The 25287-nt window shown below is 53.9% G+C and overlaps 1 protein-coding gene across 1 annotated transcript in view; it reads left to right on the top strand.

Moving 5' to 3' along the window:
• The window catches only part of LOC144954987 (telomeric repeat-binding factor 2-interacting protein 1-like), a 31677-nt gene extending 7531 nt beyond the window's left edge, over positions 1-24146 (top strand). Inside the window, exon 3 of the mRNA XM_078885351.1 lies at positions 24032-24146. Within this exon, the coding sequence (XP_078741477.1) occupies positions 24032-24146 (115 nt within the window). The remainder of the gene's footprint in view (positions 1-24031) is intronic.
• The last annotated feature ends 1141 nt before the right edge of the window (positions 24147-25287 follow it).

Raw genomic sequence — 25287 nt, 5'->3', positions numbered from 1 at the left:
CACACAGAGACCCACAGACTCACCACACAGAGACCCACAGACTCACCACACAGAGACCCACAGACTCACCACACAGAGACCCACAGACTCATCACACACAGAGACCCACAGACTCACCACACAGAGACCCACAGACTCATCACACACAGAGACCCACAGACTCACCACACAGAGACCCACAGACTCACCACACAGAGACCCACAGACTCACCACACAGAGACCCACAGACTCACCGCACAGAGACCCACAGACTCATCACACACAGAGACCCACAGACTCACCACACAGAGACCCACAGACTCATCACACACAGAGACCCACAGACTCACCACACAGAGACCCACAGACTCACCAGAGACCCACAGACTCATCACACACAGAGACCCATAGACTCACCACACAGAGACCCACAGACTCACCAGAGACCCACAGACTCATCACACACAGAGACCCATAGACTCACCACACAGAGACCCACAGACTCACCAGAGACCCACAGACTCATCACACACAGAGACCCATAGACTCACCACACAGAAACCCACAGACTCACCACACAGAGACCCACAGACTCATCACACAGAGACCCACAGACTCATCACACAGAGACCCATAGACTCATCACACACAGAGACCCACAGACTCACCACACAGAGACCCACAGACTCACCACACAGAGACCCACAGACTCACCACACAGAGACCCACAGACTCATCACACAGAGACCCACAGACTCACCACACAGAGACCCACAGACTCATCACACAGAGACCCACAGACTCACCACACAGAGACCCTTAGACTCACCACACAGAGACCCACAGACTCATCACACACAGAGACCCATAGACTCACCACACAGAGACCCATAGACTCACCACACACAGAGACCCACAGACTCACCACACACATAGACCCACAGACTCATCACACAGAGACCCACAGACTCATCACACAGAGACCCACAGACTCACCACACAGAGACCCACAAACTCACCACACAGAGACCCACAGACTCACCACACAGAGACCCACAGACTCACCACACACAGAGACCCACAGACTCACCACACACAGAGACCCACAGACTCACCACACAGAGACCCACAGACTCATCACACACAGAGACCCACAGACTCACCACACAGAGACCCACAGACTCACCAGAGACCCACAGACTCATCACACACAGAGACCCATAGACTCACCACACAGAGACCCACAGACTCACCAGAGACCCACAGACTCATCACACACAGAGACCCATAGACTCACCACACAGAGACCCACAGACTCACCAGAGACCCACAGACTCATCACACACAGAGACCCATAGACTCACCACACAGAAACCCACAGACTCACCACACAGAGACCCACAGACTCATCACACAGAGACCCACAGACTCATCACACAGAGACCCATAGACTCATCACACACAGAGACCCACAGACTCACCACACAGAGACCCACAGACTCACCACACAGAGACCCACAGACTCACCACACAGAGACCCACAGACTCATCACACACAGAGACCCACAGACTCACCACACAGAGACCCACAGACTCATCACACACAGAGACCCACAGACTCACCACACAGAGACCCACAGACTCACCACACAGAGACCCACAGACTCACCACACAGAGACCCACAGACTCACCGCACAGAGACCCACAGACTCATCACACACAGAGACCCACAGACTCACCACACAGAGACCCACAGACTCATCACACACAGAGACCCACAGACTCACCACACAGAGACCCACAGACTCACCAGAGACCCACAGACTCATCACACACAGAGACCCATAGACTCACCACACAGAGACCCACAGACTCACCAGAGACCCACAGACTCATCACACACAGAGACCCATAGACTCACCACACAGAGACCCACAGACTCACCAGAGACCCACAGACTCATCACACACAGAGACCCATAGACTCACCACACAGAAACCCACAGACTCACCACACAGAGACCCACAGACTCATCACACAGAGACCCACAGACTCATCACACAGAGACCCATAGACTCATCACACACAGAGACCCACAGACTCACCACACAGAGACCCACAGACTCACCACACAGAGACCCACAGACTCACCACACAGAGACCCACAGACTCATCACACACAGAGACCCACAGACTCACCACACAGAGACCCACAGACTCATCACACACAGAGACCCACAGACTCACCACACAGAGACCCACAGACTCACCACACAGAGACCCACAGACTCACCACACAGAGACCCACAGACTCACCGCACAGAGACCCACAGACTCATCACACACAGAGACCCACAGACTCACCACACAGAGACCCACAGACTCATCACACACAGAGACCCACAGACTCACCACACAGAGACCCACAGACTCATCACACAGAGACCTATAGACTCATCACACACAGAGACCCACAGACTCACCGCACAGAGACCCACAGACTCATCACACACAGAGACCCACAGACTCACCACACAGAGACCCACAGACTCACCACACAGAGACCCTTCGACTCACCACACAGACACCCACAGACTCACCACACAGAGACCCACAGACTCATCACACAGAGAGACCCACAGACTCACCACACAGAGACCCACAGACTCACCACACAGAGACCCACAGACTCATCACACAGAGACCCACAGACTCACCACACAGAGACCCTTAGACTCACCACACAGAGACCCACAGACTCATCACACACAGAGACCCATAGACTCACCACACAGAGACCCATAGACTCACCACACACAGAGACCCACAGACTCACCACACACATAGACCCACAGACTCATCACACAGAGACCCACAGACTCATCACACAGAGACCCACAGACTCACCACACAGAGACCCACAAACTCACCACACAGAGACCCACAGACTCACCACACAGAGACCCACAGACTCACCACACACAGAGACCCACAGACTCACCACACACAGAGACCCACAGACTCACCACACAGAGACCCACAGACTCATCACACACAGAGACCCACAGACTCACCACACAGAGACCCACAGACTCACCAGAGACCCACAGACTCATCACACACAGAGACCCATAGACTCACCACACAGAGACCCACAGACTCACCAGAGACCCACAGACTCATCACACACAGAGACCCATAGACTCACCACACAGAGACCCACAGACTCACCAGAGACCCACAGACTCATCACACACAGAGACCCATAGACTCACCACACAGAAACCCACAGACTCACCACACAGAGACCCACAGACTCATCACACAGAGACCCACAGACTCATCACACAGAGACCCATAGACTCATCACACACAGAGACCCACAGACTCACCACACAGAGACCCACAGACTCACCACACAGAGACCCACAGACTCACCACACAGAGACCCACAGACTCATCACACACAGAGACCCACAGACTCACCACACAGAGACCCACAGACTCATCACACACAGAGACCCACAGACTCACCACACAGAGACCCACAGACTCACCACACAGAGACCCACAGACTCACCACACAGAGACCCACAGACTCACCGCACAGAGACCCACAGACTCATCACACACAGAGACCCACAGACTCACCACACAGAGACCCACAGACTCATCACACACAGAGACCCACAGACTCACCACACAGAGACCCACAGACTCATCACACAGAGACCTATAGACTCATCACACACAGAGACCCACAGACTCACCGCACAGAGACCCACAGACTCATCACACACAGAGACCCACAGACTCACCACACAGAGACCCACAGACTCACCACACAGAGACCCTTCGACTCACCACACAGACACCCACAGACTCACCACACAGAGACCCACAGACTCATCACACAGAGACCCACAGACTCACCACACAGAGACCCTTCGACTCACCACACAGACACCCACAGACTCACCACACAGAGACCCACAGACTCATCACACAGAGACCCACAGACTCACCACACAGAGACCCTTAGACTCACCACACAGAGACCCACAGACTCACCACACAGAGACCCTTAGACTCACCACACAGAGACCCACAGACTCATCACACACAGAGACCCATAGACTCACCACACACAGAGACCCACAGACTCATCACACACAGAGACCCACAGACTCACCACACACAGAGACCCACAGACTCATCACACAGAGACCCACAGACTCACCACACAGAGACCCACAGACTCACCACACAGAGACCCATAGACTCACCACACAGACACCCACAGACTCACCACACAGAGACCCTTAGACTCACCACACAGAGACCCACAGACTCATCACACAGAGACCCACAGACTCACCACACAGAGACCCATAGACTCACCACACAGAGACCCTTAGACTCACCACACAGAGACCCACAGACTCATCACACAGAGACCCACAGACTCACCACACAGAGACCCTTAGACTCACCACACAGACACCCACAGACTCACCACACAGAGACCCACAGACTCATCACACAGAGACCCACAGACTCACCACACAGAGACCCTTAGACTCACCACACAGAGACCCACAGACTCATCACACAGAGACCCACAGACTCACCACACAGAGACCCTTAGACTCACCACACAGAGACCCACAGACTCATCACACACAGAGACCCATAGACTCACCACACAGACCCTTAGACTCACCACACAGAGACCCTTAGACTCACCACACAGAGACCCACAGACTCATCACACAGAGACCCATAGACTCATCACACAGAGACCCACAGACTCATCACACAGAGACCCACAGACTCATCACACAGAGACCCATAGACTCACCACACAGAGACCCACGGACTCACCACACAGAGACCCACAGACTCATCACACAGAGACCCACAGACTCATCACACAGAGACCCACAGACTCACCACACAGAGACCCACAGACTCACCACACAGAGACCTACAGACTCACCACACAGACCCATAGACTCACCACAGAGACCCATAGACTCATTACACAGAGACCCACAAACTCGCCACACAGAGACCCATAGACTGACCGCACAGAGACCCACAGACTCACCACACACAGAGACCCACAGACTCACCACACAGAGACCCATAGACTGACCGCACAGAGACCCACAGACTCACCACACACAGAGACCCACAAACTCGCCACACAGAGACCCATAGACTGACCGCACAGAGACCCACAGACTCATCACACACAGAGACCCACAGACTCACCGCACAGAGACCCACAGACTCACCGCACAGAGACCCACAGACTCACCACACAGAGACCCACAGACTCACCACACACAGAGACCCACAGACTCATCACACACAGAGACCCATAGACTCATTACACAGAGACCCATAGACTCACCACACAGATACCCACAGACTCACCACACAGAGACCCACAGACTCACCACACAGAGACCCACAGACTCATCGCACAGAGACCCACAGACTCACCACACAGAGACCCACAGACTCACCGCACAGAGACCCACAGACTCACCACACACAGAGACCCACAGACTCATCACACACAGAGACCCATAGACTCACCACACAGAGACCCACAGACGCACCGCACAGAGACCCACAGACTCACCACACAGAGACCCATAGACTCACCGCACAGAGACCCATAGACTCATCACACAGAGACCCACAGACTCACCGCACAGAGACCCATAGACTCATCACACAGAGACCCATAGACTCACCACACAGAGACCCACAGACTCACCACAAAGAGACCCACAGACTCATCACACAGAGACCCATAGACTCACCGCACAGAGACCCACAGACTCACCACACAGAGACCCACAGACTCATCACACAGAGACCCATAGACTCACCGCACAGAGACCCACAGACTCACCGCACAGAGACCCACAGACTCACCGCACAGAGACCCATAGACTCATCACACAGAGACCCATAGACTCATCACACAGAGACCCACAGACTCACCACACAGAGACCCACAGACTCACCACACAGAGACCCACAGACTCACCACACAGAGACCCACAGACTCACCACACAGAGACCCATAGACTCACCACACAGACCCTTAGACTCACCACACAGAGACCCACAGACTCACCACACAGAGACCCTTAGACTCACCACACAGAGACCCTTAGACTCACCACACAGAGACCCACAGACTCACCACACAGAGACCCTTAGACTCACCACACAGAGACCCACAGACTCATCACACAGAGACCCATAGACTCACCGCACAGAGACCCACAGACTCACCGCACAGAGACCCACAGACTCACCACACAGAGACCCATAGACTCATCACACAGAGACCCACAGACTCACCACACAGAGACCCACAGACTCACCACACAGAGACCCACAGACTCACCGCACAGAGACCCACAGACTCACCGCACAGAGACCCATAGACTCACCACACACAGAGACCCACAGACTCATCACACACAGAGACCCACAGACTCACCACACACAGAGACCCACAGACTCATCACACAGAGACCCACAGACTCACCACACAGAGACCCACAGACTCACCACACAGAGACCCATAGACTCACCACACAGACACCCACAGACTCACCACACAGAGACCCTTAGACTCACCACACAGAGACCCACAGACTCATCACACAGAGACCCACAGACTCACCACACAGAGACCCATAGACTCACCACACAGAGACCCTTAGACTCACCACACAGAGACCCACAGACTCATCACACAGAGACCCACAGACTCACCACACAGAGACCCTTAGACTCACCACACAGACACCCACAGACTCACCACACAGAGACCCACAGACTCATCACACAGAGACCCACAGACTCACCACACAGAGACCCTTAGACTCACCACACAGAGACCCACAGACTCATCACACAGAGACCCACAGACTCACCACACAGAGACCCTTAGACTCACCACACAGAGACCCACAGACTCATCACACAGAGACCCACAGACTCACCACACAGAGACCCTTAGACTCACCACACAGAGACCCACAGACTCATCACACACAGAGACCCATATACTCACCACACAGACCCTTAGACTCACCACACAGAGACCCTTAGACTCACCACACAGAGACCCTTAGACTCACCACACAGAGACCCACAGACTCATCACACAGAGACCCATAGACTCATCACACAGAGACCCACAGACTCATCACACAGAGACCCACAGACTCATCACACAGAGACCCATAGACTCACCACACAGAGACCCACGGACTCACCACACAGAGACCCACAGACTCATCACACAGAGACCCACAGACTCATCACACAGAGACCCACAGACTCACCACACAGAGACCCACAGACTCACCACACAGAGACCTACAGACTCACCACACAGACCCATAGACTCACCACAGAGACCCATAGACTCATTACACAGAGACCCACAAACTCGCCACACAGAGACTGACCACACAGAGACCCACAGACTCACCGCACAGAGACCCACAGACTCACCGCACAGAGACCCACAGACTCACCACACAGAGACCCACAGACTCACCACACACAGAGACCCACAGACTCATCACACACAGAGACCCATAGACTCATTACACAGAGACCCACAGACTCACCACACAGAGACCCACAGACTCACCACACAGAGACCCACAGACTCATCGCACAGAGACCCACAGACTCACCACACAGAGACCCACAGACTCACCGCACAGAGACCCACAGACTCACCACACACAGAGACCCACAGACTCATCACACACAGAGACCCATAGACTCACCGCACAGAGACCCACAGACTCACCACACAGAGACCCACAGACTCATCACACAGAGACCCATAGACTCACCGCACAGAGACCCACAGACTCATCACACAGAGACCCACAGACTCACCGCACAGAGACCCATAGACTCATCACACAGAGACCCATAGACTCATCACACAGAGACCCACAGACTCACCACACAGAGACCCACAGACTCACCACACAGAGACCCACAGACTCACCACACAGAGACCCACAGACTCACCACACAGAGACCCATAGACTCACCACACAGACCCTTAGACTCACCACACAGAGACCCACAGACTCACCACACAGAGACCCTTAGACTCACCACACAGAGACCCTTAGACTCACCACACAGAGACCCACAGACTCACCACACAGAGACCCTTAGACTCACCACACAGAGACCCACAGACTCATCACACAGAGACCCATAGACTCACCGCACAGAGACCCACAGACTCACCGCACAGAGACCCACAGACTCACCACACAGAGACCCATAGACTCATCACACAGAGACCCACAGACTCACCACACAGAGACCCACAGACTCACCACACAGAGACCCACAGACTCACCGCACAGAGACCTACAGACTCACCGCACAGAGACCCATAGACTCACCACACACAGAGACCCACAGACTCATCACACACAGAGACCCACAGACTCACCACACACAGAGACCCACAGACTCATCACACAGAGACCCACAGACTCACCACACAGAGACCCACAGACTCACCACACAGAGACCCACAGACTCACCACACAGAGACCCTTAGACTCACCACACAGAGACCCACAGACTCATCACACACAGAGACCCATAGACTCACCACACACAGAGACCCACAGACTCATCACACACAGAGACCCACAGACTCACCACACACAGAGACCCACAGACTCATCACACAGAGACCCACAGACTCACCACACAGAGACCCACAGACTCACCACACAGAGACCCATAGACTCACCACACAGACACCCACAGACTCACCACACAGAGACCCTTAGACTCACCACACAGAGACCCACAGACTCATCACACAGAGACCCACAGACTCACCACACAGAGACCCATAGACTCACCACACAGAGACCCTTAGACTCACCACACAGAGACCCACAGACTCATCACACAGAGACCCACAGACTCACCACACAGAGACCCTTAGACTCACCACACAGACACCCACAGACTCACCACACAGAGACCCACAGACTCATCACACAGAGACCCACAGACTCACCACACAGAGACCCTTAGACTCACCACACAGAGACCCACAGACTCATCACACAGAGACCCACAGACTCACCACACAGAGACCCTTAGACTCACCACACAGAGACCCACAGACTCATCACACACAGAGACCCATAGACTCACCACACAGACCCTTAGACTCACCACACAGAGACCCTTAGACTCACCACACAGAGACCCACAGACTCATCACACAGAGACCCATAGACTCATCACACAGAGACCCACAGACTCATCACACAGAGACCCACAGACTCATCACACAGAGACCCATAGACTCACCACACAGAGACCCACGGACTCACCACACAGAGACCCACAGACTCATCACACAGAGACCCACAGACTCATCACACAGAGACCCACAGACTCACCACACAGAGACCCACAGACTCACCACACAGAGACCTACAGACTCACCACACAGACCCATAGACTCACCACAGAGACCCATAGACTCATTACACAGAGACCCACAAACTCGCCACACAGAGACCCATAGACTGACCGCACAGAGACCCACAGACTCACCACACACAGAGACCCACAGACTCACCACACAGAGACCCATAGACTGACCGCACAGAGACCCACAGACTCACCACACACAGAGACCCACAAACTCGCCACACAGAGACCCATAGACTGACCGCACAGAGACCCACAGACTCATCACACACAGAGACCCACAGACTCACCGCACAGAGACCCACAGACTCACCGCACAGAGACCCACAGACTCACCACACAGAGACCCACAGACTCACCACACACAGAGACCCACAGACTCATCACACACAGAGACCCATAGACTCATTACACAGAGACCCATAGACTCACCACACAGATACCCACAGACTCACCACACAGAGACCCACAGACTCACCACACAGAGACCCACAGACTCATCGCACAGAGACCCACAGACTCACCACACAGAGACCCACAGACTCACCGCACAGAGACCCACAGACTCACCACACACAGAGACCCACAGACTCATCACACACAGAGACCCATAGACTCACCACACAGAGACCCACAGACGCACCGCACAGAGACCCACAGACTCACCACACAGAGACCCATAGACTCACCGCACAGAGACCCATAGACTCATCACACAGAGACCCACAGACTCACCGCACAGAGACCCATAGACTCATCACACAGAGACCCATAGACTCACCACACAGAGACCCACAGACTCACCACACAGAGACCCACAGACTCATCACACAGAGACCCATAGACTCACCGCACAGAGACCCACAGACTCACCACACAGAGACCCACAGACTCATCACACAGAGACCCATAGACTCACCGCACAGAGACCCACAGACTCACCGCACAGAGACCCACAGACTCACCGCACAGAGACCCATAGACTCATCACACAGAGACCCATAGACTCATCACACAGAGACCCACAGACTCACCACACAGAGACCCACAGACTCACCACACAGAGACCCACAGACTCACCACACAGAGACCCACAGACTCACCACACAGAGACCCATAGACTCACCACACAGACCCTTAGACTCACCACACAGAGACCCACAGACTCACCACACAGAGACCCTTAGACTCACCACACAGAGACCCTTAGACTCACCACACAGAGACCCACAGACTCACCACACAGAGACCCTTAGACTCACCACACAGAGACCCACAGACTCATCACACAGAGACCCATAGACTCACCGCACAGAGACCCACAGACTCACCGCACAGAGACCCACAGACTCACCACACAGAGACCCATAGACTCATCACACAGAGACCCACAGACTCACCACACAGAGACCCACAGACTCACCACACAGAGACCCACAGACTCACCGCACAGAGACCCACAGACTCACCGCACAGAGACCCATAGACTCACCACACACAGAGACCCACAGACTCATCACACACAGAGACCCACAGACTCACCACACACAGAGACCCACAGACTCATCACACAGAGACCCACAGACTCACCACACAGAGACCCACAGACTCACCACACAGAGACCCATAGACTCACCACACAGACACCCACAGACTCACCACACAGAGACCCTTAGACTCACCACACAGAGACCCACAGACTCATCACACAGAGACCCACAGACTCACCACACAGAGACCCATAGACTCACCACACAGAGACCCTTAGACTCACCACACAGAGACCCACAGACTCATCACACAGAGACCCACAGACTCACCACACAGAGACCCTTAGACTCACCACACAGACACCCACAGACTCACCACACAGAGACCCACAGACTCATCACACAGAGACCCACAGACTCACCACACAGAGACCCTTAGACTCACCACACAGAGACCCACAGACTCATCACACAGAGACCCACAGACTCACCACACAGAGACCCTTAGACTCACCACACAGAGACCCACAGACTCATCACACAGAGACCCACAGACTCACCACACAGAGACCCTTAGACTCACCACACAGAGACCCACAGACTCATCACACACAGAGACCCATAGACTCACCACACAGACCCTTAGACTCACCACACAGAGACCCTTAGACTCACCACACAGAGACCCTTAGACTCACCACACAGAGACCCACAGACTCATCACACAGAGACCCATAGACTCATCACACAGAGACCCACAGACTCATCACACAGAGACCCACAGACTCATCACACAGAGACCCATAGACTCACCACACAGAGACCCACGGACTCACCACACAGAGACCCACAGACTCATCACACAGAGACCCACAGACTCATCACACAGAGACCCACAGACTCACCACACAGAGACCCACAGACTCACCACACAGAGACCTACAGACTCACCACACAGACCCATAGACTCACCACAGAGACCCATAGACTCATTACACAGAGACCCACAAACTCGCCACACAGAGACTGACCACACAGAGACCCACAGACTCACCGCACAGAGACCCACAGACTCACCGCACAGAGACCCACAGACTCACCACACAGAGACCCACAGACTCACCACACACAGAGACCCACAGACTCATCACACACAGAGACCCATAGACTCATTACACAGAGACCCACAGACTCACCACACAGAGACCCACAGACTCATCACACAGAGACCCACAGACTCACCACACAGAGACCCTTAGACTCACCACACAGAGACCCACAGACTCATCACACACAGAGACCCATAGACTCACCACACAGACCCTTAGACTCACCACACAGAGACCCTTAGACTCACCACACAGAGACCCTTAGACTCACCACACAGAGACCCACAGACTCATCACACAGAGACCCATAGACTCATCACACAGAGACCCACAGACTCATCACACAGAGACCCACAGACTCATCACACAGAGACCCATAGACTCACCACACAGAGACCCACGGACTCACCACACAGAGACCCACAGACTCATCACACAGAGACCCACAGACTCATCACACAGAGACCCACAGACTCACCACACAGAGACCCACAGACTCACCACACAGAGACCTACAGACTCACCACACAGACCCATAGACTCACCACAGAGACCCATAGACTCATTACACAGAGACCCACAAACTCGCCACACAGAGACTGACCACACAGAGACCCACAGACTCACCGCACAGAGACCCACAGACTCACCGCACAGAGACCCACAGACTCACCACACAGAGACCCACAGACTCACCACACACAGAGACCCACAGACTCATCACACACAGAGACCCATAGACTCATTACACAGAGACCCACAGACTCACCACACAGAGACCCACAGACTCACCACACAGAGACCCACAGACTCATCGCACAGAGACCCACAGACTCACCACACAGAGACCCACAGACTCACCGCACAGAGACCCACAGACTCACCACACACAGAGACCCACAGACTCATCACACACAGAGACCCATAGACTCACCACACAGAGACCCACAGACGCACCGCACAGAGACCCACAGACTCACCACACAGAGACCCATAGACTCACCTCACAGAGACCCATAGACTCATCACACAGAGACCCACAGACTCACCGCACAGAGACCCATAGACTCATCACACAGAGACCCATAGACTCACCACACAGAGACCCACAGACTCACCACACAGAGACCCACAGACTCATCACACAGAGACCCATAGACTCACCGCACAGAGACCCACAGACTCACCACACAGAGACCCACAGACTCATCACACAGAGACCCATAGACTCACCGCACAGAGACCCACAGACTCACCGCACAGAGACCCACAGACTCACCGCACAGAGACCCATAGACTCATCACACAGAGACCCATAGACTCATCACACAGAGACCCACAGACTCACCACACAGAGACCCACAGACTCACCACACAGAGACCCACAGACTCACCACACAGAGACCCACAGACTCACCACACAGAGACCCATAGACTCACCACACAGACCCTTAGACTCACCACACAGAGACCCACAGACTCACCACACAGAGACCCTTAGACTCACCACACAGAGACCCTTAGACTCACCACACAGAGACCCACAGACTCACCACACAGAGACCCTTAGACTCACCACACAGAGACCCACAGACTCATCACACAGAGACCCATAGACTCACCGCACAGAGACCCATAGACTCACCTCACAGAGACCCATAGACTCACCACACAGAGACCCATAGACTCACCTCACAGAGACCCATAGACTCATCACACAGAGACCCACAGACTCACCGCACAGAGACCCATAGACTCATCACACAGAGACCCATAGACTCACCACACAGAGACCCACAGACTCACCACACAGAGACCCACAGACTCATCACACAGAGACCCATAGACTCACCGCACAGAGACCCACAGACTCACCACACAGAGACCCACAGACTCATCACACAGAGACCCATAGACTCACCGCACAGAGACCCACAGACTCACCGCACAGAGACCCACAGACTCACCGCACAGAGACCCATAGACTCATCACACAGAGACCCATAGACTCATCACACAGAGACCCACAGACTCACCACACAGAGACCCACAGACTCACCACACAGAGACCCACAGACTCACCACACAGAGACCCACAGACTCACCACACAGAGACCCATAGACTCACCACACAGACCCTTAGACTCACCACACAGAGACCCACAGACTCACCACACAGAGACCCTTAGACTCACCACACAGAGACCCTTAGACTCACCACACAGAGACCCACAGACTCACCACACAGAGACCCTTAGACTCACCACACAGAGACCCACAGACTCATCACACAGAGACCCATAGACTCACCGCACAGAGACCCACAGACTCACCGCACAGAGACCCACAGACTCACCACACAGAGACCCATAGACTCATCACACAGAGACCCACAGACTCACCACACAGAGACCCACAGACTCACCACACAGAGACCCACAGACTCACCGCACAGAGACCCACAGACTCACCGCACAGAGACCCATAGACTCACCACACACAGAGACCCACAGACTCATCACACACAGAGACCCACAGACTCACCACACACAGAGACCCACAGACTCATCACACAGAGACCCACAGACTCACCACACAGAGACCCACAGACTCACCACACAGAGACCCATAGACTCACCACACAGACACCCACAGACTCACCACACAGAGACCCTTAGACTCACCACACAGAGACCCACAGACTCATCACACAGAGACCCACAGACTCACCACACAGAGACCCATAGACTCACCACACAGAGACCCTTAGACTCACCACACAGAGACCCACAGACTCATCACACAGAGACCCACAGACTCACCACACAGAGACCCACAGACTCACCACACAGAGACCCACAGACTCACCACACAGAGACCCACAGACTCACCACACAGAGACCCATAGACTCACCACACAGACCCTTAGACTCACCACACAGAGACCCACAGACTCACCACACAGAGACCCTTAGACTCACCACACAGAGACCCTTAGACTCACCACACAGAGACCCACAGACTCACCACACAGAGACCCTTAGACTCACCACACAGAGACCCACAGACTCATCACACAGAGACCCATAGACTCACCGCACAGAGACCCACAGACTCACCGCACAGAGACCCACAGACTCACCACACAGAGACCCATAGACTCATCACACAGAGACCCACAGACTCACCACACAGAGACCCACAGACTCACCACACAGAGACCCACAGACTCACCGCACAGAGACCCACAGACTCACCACACACAGAGACCCACAGACTCATCACACACAGAGACCCACAGACTCACCACACACAGAGACCCACAGACTCATCACACAGAGACCCACAGACTCACCACACAGAGACCCACAGACTCACCACACAGAGACCCATAGACTCACCACACAGACACCCACAGACTCACCACACAGAGACCCTTAGACTCACCACACAGAGACCCACAGACTCATCACACAGAGACCCACAGACTCACCACACAGAGACCCATAGACTCACCACACAGAGACCCTTAGACTCACCACACAGAGACCCACAGACTCATCACACAGAGACCCACAGACTCACCACACAGAGACCCTTAGACTCACCACACAGACACCCACAGACTCACCACACAGAGACCCACAGACTCATCACACAGAGACCCACAGACTCACCACACAGAGACCCTTAGACTCACCACACAGAGACCCACAGACTCATCACACAGAGACCCACAGACTCACCACACAGAGACCCTTAGACTCACCACACAGAGACCCACAGACTCATCACACAGAGACCCACAGACTCACCACACAGAGACCCTTAGACTCACCACACAGAGACCCACAGACTCATCACACACAGAGACCCATAGACTCACCACACAGACCCTTAGACTCACCACACAGAGACCCTTAGACTCACCACACAGAGACCCTTAGACTCACCACACAGAGACCCACAGACTCATCACACAGACCCCCATAGACTCATCACACAGAGACCCACAGACTCATCACACAGAGACCCACAGACTCATCACACAGAGACCCATAGACTCACCACACAGAGACCCACGGACTCACCACACAGAGACCCACAGACTCATCACACAGAGACCCACAGACTCATCACACAGAGACCCACAGACTCACCACACAGAGACCCACAGACTCACCACACAGAGACCTACAGACTCACCACACAGACCCATAGACTCACCACAGAGACCCATAGACTCATTACACAGAGACCCACAAACTCGCCACACAGAGACTGACCACACAGAGACCCACAGACTCACCGCACAGAGACCCACAGACTCACCGCACAGAGACCCACAGACTCACCACACAGAGACCCACAGACTCACCACACACAGAGACCCACAGACTCATCACACACAGAGACCCATAGACTCATTACACAGAGACCCACAGACTCACCACACAGAGACCCACAGACTCACCACACAGAGACCCACAGACTCATCGCACAGAGACCCACAGACTCACCACACAGAGACCCACAGACTCACCGCACAGAGACCCACAGACTCACCACACACAGAGACCCACAGACTCATCACACACAGAGACCCATAGACTCACCACACAGAGACCCACAGACGCACCGCACAGAGACCCACAGACTCACCACACAGAGACCCATAGACTCACCTCACAGAGACCCATAGACTCATCACACAGAGACCCACAGACTCACCGCACAGAGACCCATAGACTCATCACACAGAGACCCATAGACTCACCACACAGAGACCCACATACTCACCACACAGAGACCCACAGACTCATCACACAGAGACCCATAGACTCACCGCACAGAGACCCACAGACTCACCACACAGAGACCCACAGACTCATCACACAGAGACCCATAGACTCACCGCACAGAGACCCACAGACTCACCGCACAGAGACCCACAGACTCACCGCACAGAGACCCATAGACTCATCACACAGAGACCCATAGACTCATCACACAGAGACCCACAGACTCACCACACAGAGACCCACAGACTCACCACACAGAGACCCACAGACTCACCACACAGAGACCCACAGACTCACCACACAGAGACCCATAGACTCACCACACAGACCCTTAGACTCACCACACAGAGACCCACAGACTCACCACACAGAGACCCTTAGACTCACCACACAGAGACCCTTAGACTCACCACACAGAGACCCACAGACTCACCACACAGAGACCCTTAGACTCACCACACAGAGACCCACAGACTCATCACACAGAGACCCATAGACTCACCGCACAGAGACCCACAGACTCACCGCACAGAGACCCACAGACTCACCACACAGAGACCCATAGACTCATCACACAGAGACCCACAGACTCACCACACAGAGACCCACAGACTCACCACACAGAGACCCACAGACTCACCGCACAGAGACCCACAGACTCACCGCACAGAGACCCATAGACTCACCACACACAGAGACCCACAGACTCATCACACACAGAGACCCACAGACTCACCACACACAGAGACCCACAGACTCATCACACAGAGACCCACAGACTCACCACACAGAGACCCACAGACTCACCACACAGAGACCCATAGACTCACCACACAGACACCCACAGACTCACCACACAGAGACCCTTAGACTCACCACACAGAGACCCACAGACTCATCACACAGAGACCCACAGACTCACCACACAGAGACCCATAGACTCACCACTCAGAGACCCTTAGACTCACCACACAGAGACCCACAGACTCATCACACAGAGACCCACAGACTCAGCACACAGAGACCCTTAGACTCACCACACAGACACCCACAGACTCACCACACAGAGACTCACAGACTCATCACACAGAGACCCACAGACTCACCACACAGAGACCCTTAGACTCACCACACAGAGACCCACAGACTCATCACACAGAGACCCACAGACTCACCACACAGAGACCCTTAGACTCACCACACAGAGACCCACAGACTCATCACACACAGAGACCCATAGACTCACCACACAGACCCTTAGACTCACCACACAGAGACCCTTAGACTCACCACACAGAGACCCTTAGACTCACCACACAGAGACCCACAGACTCATCACACAGAGACCCATAGACTCATCACACAGAGACCCACAGACTCATCACACAGAGACCCACAGACTCATCACACAGAGACCCATAGACTCACCACACAGAGACCCACGGACTCACCACACAAAGACCCACAGACTCATCACACAGAGACCCACAGACTCATCACACAGAGACCCACAGACTCACCACACAGAGACCCACAGACTCACCACACAGAGACCTACAGACTCACCACACAGACCCATAGACTCACCACAGAGACCCATAGACTCATTACACAGAGACCCACAAACTCGCCACACAGAGACCCATAGACTGACCACACAGAGACCCACAGACTCACCGCACAGAGACCCACAGACTCACCGCACAGAGACCCACAGACTCACCACACAGAGACCCACAGACTCACCACACACAGAGACCCACAGACTCATCACACACAGAGACCCATAGACTCATTACACAGAGACCCATAGACTCACCACACAGATACCCACAGACTCACCACACAGAGACCCACAGACTCACCACACAGAGACCCACAGACTCATCGCACAGAGACCCACAGACTCACCACACAGAGACCCACAGACTCACCGCACAGAGACCCACAGACTCACCACACACAGAGACCCACAGACTCATCACACACAGAGACCCATAGACTCACCACACAGAGACCCACAGACTCACCGCACAGAGACCCATAGACTCATCACACAGAGACCCATAGACTCACCGCACAGAGACCCACAGACTCACCGCACAGAGACCCACAGACTCACCACACAGAGACCCACAGACTCATCACACAGAGACCCATAGACTCACTGCACAGAGACCCACAGACTCACCGCACAGAGACCCATAGACTCATCACACAGAGACCCATAGACTCATCACACAGAGACCCACAGACTCATCACACAGAGACCCACAGACTCACCACACAGAGACCCACAGACTCACCGCACAGAGACCCACAGACTCACCGCACAGAGACCCACAGACTCACCGCACAGAGACCCATAGACTCATCACACAGAGACCCATAGACTCATCACACAGAGACCCACAGACTCACCACACAGAGACCCACAGACTCACCACACAGAGACCCACAGACTCACCACACAGAGACCCACAGACTCACCACACAGAGACCCATAGACTCACCACACAGACCCTTAGACTCACCACACAGAGACCCACAGACTCACCACACAGAGACCCTTAGACTCACCACACAGAGACCCTTAGACTCACCACACAGAGACCCACAGACTCACCACACAGAGACCCTTAGACTCACCACACAGAGACCCACAGACTCATCACACAGAGACCCATAGACTCACCGCACAGAGACCCACAGACTCACCGCACAGAGACCCACAGACTCACCACACAGAGACCCATAGACTCATCACACAGAGACCCACAGACTCACCACACAGAGACCCACAGACTCACCACACAGAGACCCACAGACTCACCGCACAGAGACCCACAGACTCACCGCACAGAGACCCATAGACTCACCACACACAGAGACCCACAGACTCATCACACACAGAGACCCACAGACTCACCACACACAGAGACCCACAGACTCATCACACAGAGACCCACAGACTCACCACACAGAGACCCACAGACTCACCACACAGAGACCCATAGACTCACCACACAGACACCCACAGACTCACCACACAGAGACCCTTAGACTCACCACACAGAGACCCACAGACTCATCACACAGAGACCCACAGACTCACCACACAGAGACCCATAGACTCACCACACAGAGACCCTTAGACTCACCACACAGAGACCCACAGACTCATCACACAGAGACCCACAGACTCACCACACAGAGACCCTTAGACTCACCACACAGACACCCACAGACTCACCACACAGAGACCCACAGACTCATCACACAGAGACCCACAGACTCACCACACAGAGACCCTTAGACTCACCACACAGAGACCCACAGACTCATCACACAGAGACCCACAGACTCACCACACAGAGACCCTTAGACTCACCACACAGAGACCCACAGACTCATCACACACAGAGACCCATAGACTCACCACACAGACCCTTAGACTCACCACACAGAGACCCTTAGACTCACCACACAGAGACCCTTAGACTCACCACACAGAGACCCACAGACTCATCACACAGAGACCCACAGACTCATCACACAGAGACCCATAGACTCACCACACAGAGACCCACGGACTCACCACACAGAGACCCACAGACTCACCACACAGAGACCCACAGACTCATCACACAGAGACCCACAGACTCATCACACAGAGACCCACAGACTCACCACACAGAGACCCACAGACTCACCACACAGAGACCTACAGACTCACCACACAGACCCATAGACTCACCACAGAGAACCATAGACTCATTACACAGAGACCCACAAACTCGCCACACAGAGACCCATAGACTGACCACACAGAGACCCACAGACTCACCGCACAGAGACCCACAGACTCACCGCACAGAGACCCACAGACTCACCACACAGAGACCCACAGACTCACCACACACAGAGACCCACAGACTCATCACACACAGAGACCCATAGACTCATTACACAGAGACCCATAGACTCACCACACAGATACCCACAGACTCACCACACAGAGACCCACAGACTCACCACACAGAGACCCACAGACTCATCGCACAGAGACCCACAGACTCACCACACAGAGACCCACAGACTCACCGCACAGAGACCCACAGACTCACCACACACAGAGACCCACAGACTCATCACACACAGAGACCCATAGACTCACCACACAGAGACCCACCGACTCACCGCACAGAGACCCATAGACTCATCACACAGAGACCCACAGACTCACCGCACAGAGACCCATAGACTCACCACACAGAGACCCTTAGACTCACCACAAAGAGACCCACAGACTCATCACACAGAGACCCATAGACTCACCGCACAGAGACCCACAGACTCACCACACAGAGACCCACAGACTCATCACACAGAGACCCATAGACTCACCGCACAGAGACCCACAGACTCACCGCACAGAGACCCACAGACTCACCGCACAGAGACCCATAGACTCATCACACAGAGACCCATAGACTCATCACACAGAGACCCACAGACTCACCACACAGAGACCCACAGACTCACCACACAGAGACCCACAGACTCACCACACAGAGACCCACAGACTCACCACACAGAGACCCATAGACTCACCACACAGACCCTTAGACTCACCACACAGAGACCCACAGACTCACCACACAGAGACCCACAGACTCACCACACAGAGACCCATAGACTCACCACACAGAGACCCTTAGACTCACCACACAGAGACCCTTAGACTCACCACACAGAGACCAACAGACTCACCACACAGAGACCCACAGCCTCACCACACAGAGACCAATAGACTCACCACACAGAGACCAATAGACTCACCACACAGAGACCAATAGACTCACCACACAGAGACCCACAGACTCACCACACAGAGACCCACAAACTCACCACACAGAGACCCACAGACTCATCACACAGAGACCCATAGACTCACCACACAGAGACCCACAGACTCACCACCACACAGAGACCCACAGACTCATCACACAGAGACCCATAGACTCATCACACAGAGATCCATAGACTCACCACACAGAGACCCACAAACTCACCACACAGAGACCCATAGACTCATCACACAGAGACCCACAGACTCATCACACAGAGACCCACAGACTCATCACACAGAGATCCATAGACTCACCACACAGAGACCCACAGACTCATCACACAGAGATCCATAGACTCACCACACAGAGACCCACAGACTCATCACACAGAGATCCATAGACTCACCACACAGAGACCCACAGACTCACCACACAGAGACCCATAGACTCACCACACAGAGACCCATAGACTCACCACACAGAGACCCATAGACTCACCACACAGAGACCCACAGACTCATCACACAGAGATCCATAGACTCACCACACAGAGACCCACAGACTCATCACACAGAGATCCATAGACTCACCACACAGAGACCCACAGACTCACCACACAGAGATCCATAGACTCACCACACAGAGACCCATAGACTCATCACACAGAGACCCACAGACTCATCACACAGAGATCCATAGACTCATCACACAGAGATCCATAGACTCACCACACAGAGACCCACAGACTCATCACACAGAGATCCATAGACTCATCACACAGAGACCCATAGACTCACCACACAGAGACCCATAGACTCACCACACAGAGACCCATAGACTCACCACACAGAGACCCATAGACTCACCACACAGAGACCCATAGACTCATCACACAGAGACCCACAGACTCACCACACAGAGACCCACAGACTCATCACACAGAGATCCATAGACTCATCACACAGAGATCCATAGACTCACCACACAGAGACCCACAGACTCACCACACAGAGACCCATAGACTCACCACACAGAGACCCATAGACTCACCACACAGAGACCCATAGACTCACCACACAGAGATCCATAGACTCACCACACAGAGACCCATAGACTCACCACACAGAGACCCATAGACTCACCACACAGAGACCCACAGACTCACCACACAGAGACCCATAGAATCATCACACAGAGACCCATAGACTCATCACACAGAGACCCACGACCTCCTGCAGACCAGGCGAGGTAGTCAACATCTCTCGTGTGTGTGCCTGCGTGTGCGCCTGTGTGTGCGTGCGTGCCTGTGTGTGCCTGTGTGTGTGTGTGCGTGTGTGTGCGTGAGTGCGTGTGTGTGTGCATGCGTGTGTTTGTGCATGTGTGTGTGTACATGTGTGTGCATGTGTGTGCATGTGTGTGTGTACATGTGTGTGCGTGTGACTGCGTGTGACTGTGTGTGTGTCTGTGTGTGAGTGTCTGTGTGTCTGTGTGTGTGTGTCTGTGTGTGTGTGTGTGTGCATGTGTGTTACTGTGTGTGTGATTGTGTGTGTCTGTGTGTGTGTCTGTGTGTGTGTCTGTGTGTGTGACTGTGTGTCTCTGTGTGTGTGTGCCTGTGTGTGTGTCTGTGTGTGTCTGTGTGTACATGTGTTTCACTGTGTGTGTGACTGTGTGTGTGACTGTGTGTGTAGCTGTGTGTGTGGCTGTGTGTGTGTGTGTGTCACTGTGTTTGAGTGACTGTGTGTGTGAGTGTGTGTGTGTCACTGTGTGTGTGAGTGACTGTGTGTGTGTCACTGTGTGTGTGTCACTGTGTGTGTGTGTGAGTGACTGTGTGTGTCACTGTGTGTGTGACTGTGTGTGTGTCACTGTGTGTGTGTGTGTGTGTGACTGTGTGAGTGACTGTGTGAGTGACTGTGTGTGTGTGTGTGTCACTGTGAGTGTGTGTGTGTCACTGTGTGTGTGAGTGACTGTGTGTGTGTGATTGTGTGAGTTACTGTGTGTGTGTGTGTGACTGTGTGAGTGACTGTGTGAGTGACTGTGTGTGTGTGTGTCACTGTGTGTGTGTGTGTCACTGTGTGTGTGAGTGACTGTGTGTGTCACTGTGTGTGTGACTGTGTGTGTGTCACTGTGTGTGTGTGTGAGTGACTGTGTGTGTCACTGTGTGTGTGACTGTGAGTGTGTGTGTGTGTGTCACTGTGTGTGAGTGACTGTGTGTGTGTGACTGTGTGAGTGACTGTGTGTGTGTGTGTGCGCGTTGAGGTTGGTTCCCGTGGGTGATGTGGAGGGTGACTACGGGGAGGATTTCCACTCGGCGGCGTTCATCGTCGACTGCGTCACCGCGAACGAGCTGCTGGCCCTCGATGCCTACAGGTGACACACAGTGACACACACAGTGACACACAGTGACACACACACACACACAGTGACACACAGTGACACACAAAGTGAGACACACAGTGACACACACACACAGTGACACACACAGTGACACACAGTGACACACACAGTGACACACACACACACACAGTGACACACACAGTGACACACACAGTGACACACACAGTGAGACACACAGTGACAAGCACACACAGTGACACACACAGTGACACACACAGTGACACACACACACAGTGACACACACAGTGACACACAGTGACACACACAGTGAGACACACAGTGACACACACACACAGTGACACACAGTGACACACAGTGACACACACAGTGACACACAGTGACACACACACACACAGTGACACACACAGTGACACACAGTGACACACACAGTGACACACAGTGACACACACACACACACACAGTGACACACACAGTGACACACAGTGACACACACAGTGAGACACACAGTGACACACACACACAGTGACACACACAGTGACACACAGTGACACACACAGTGACACACAGTGACACACACACACACAGTGACACACACAGTGACACACAGTGACACACACAGTGAGACACACAGTGACACGCACACACAGTGACACACACAGTGACACACAGTGACACACACAGTGACACACAGTGACACGCACACACACACAGTGACACACACAGTGACACACAGTGACACACACAGTGAGACACACAGTGACACACACACAGTGACACACACACAGTGACACACACAGTGACACACACACTCAGTGACACACACACAGTGACACACACACAGTGACACACACACTCAGTGACACACACACAGTGACAACAACAACAACCGCCATTCGCCACTAAGTGGCGGTGACGTCACCACGACGCTTGTGCCAGGCCATGTGCACCTTGAGGCCACGTGAAGTGTCGAACGCCCGCTGGCAGGAGGTCACGGGGCAGACCCAGGTGCCACGGGTCGACTGACCGAGATGACCGAGATGACTGGCTGATGCACCACCTGTGCCCCCTACTGTGCCAACTTGCTGTGCTTTAGCCACCCGGCGCTCCGCTCGTTGTTGTGAGCGTCGCTCCTCCGCCCTCCGTTGTTGTTGGAGGGC

This window comes from Lampetra fluviatilis, unplaced genomic scaffold, assembly GCF_964198595.1.
Source record: "Lampetra fluviatilis unplaced genomic scaffold, kcLamFluv1.1 SCAFFOLD_171, whole genome shotgun sequence".
Classification (NCBI taxonomy): Eukaryota; Metazoa; Chordata; class Hyperoartia; order Petromyzontiformes; family Petromyzontidae; genus Lampetra; species Lampetra fluviatilis.
Note: the sequence above shows the minus strand (reverse complement) of the source record. Positions and strands in the feature narration are given on the sequence as shown.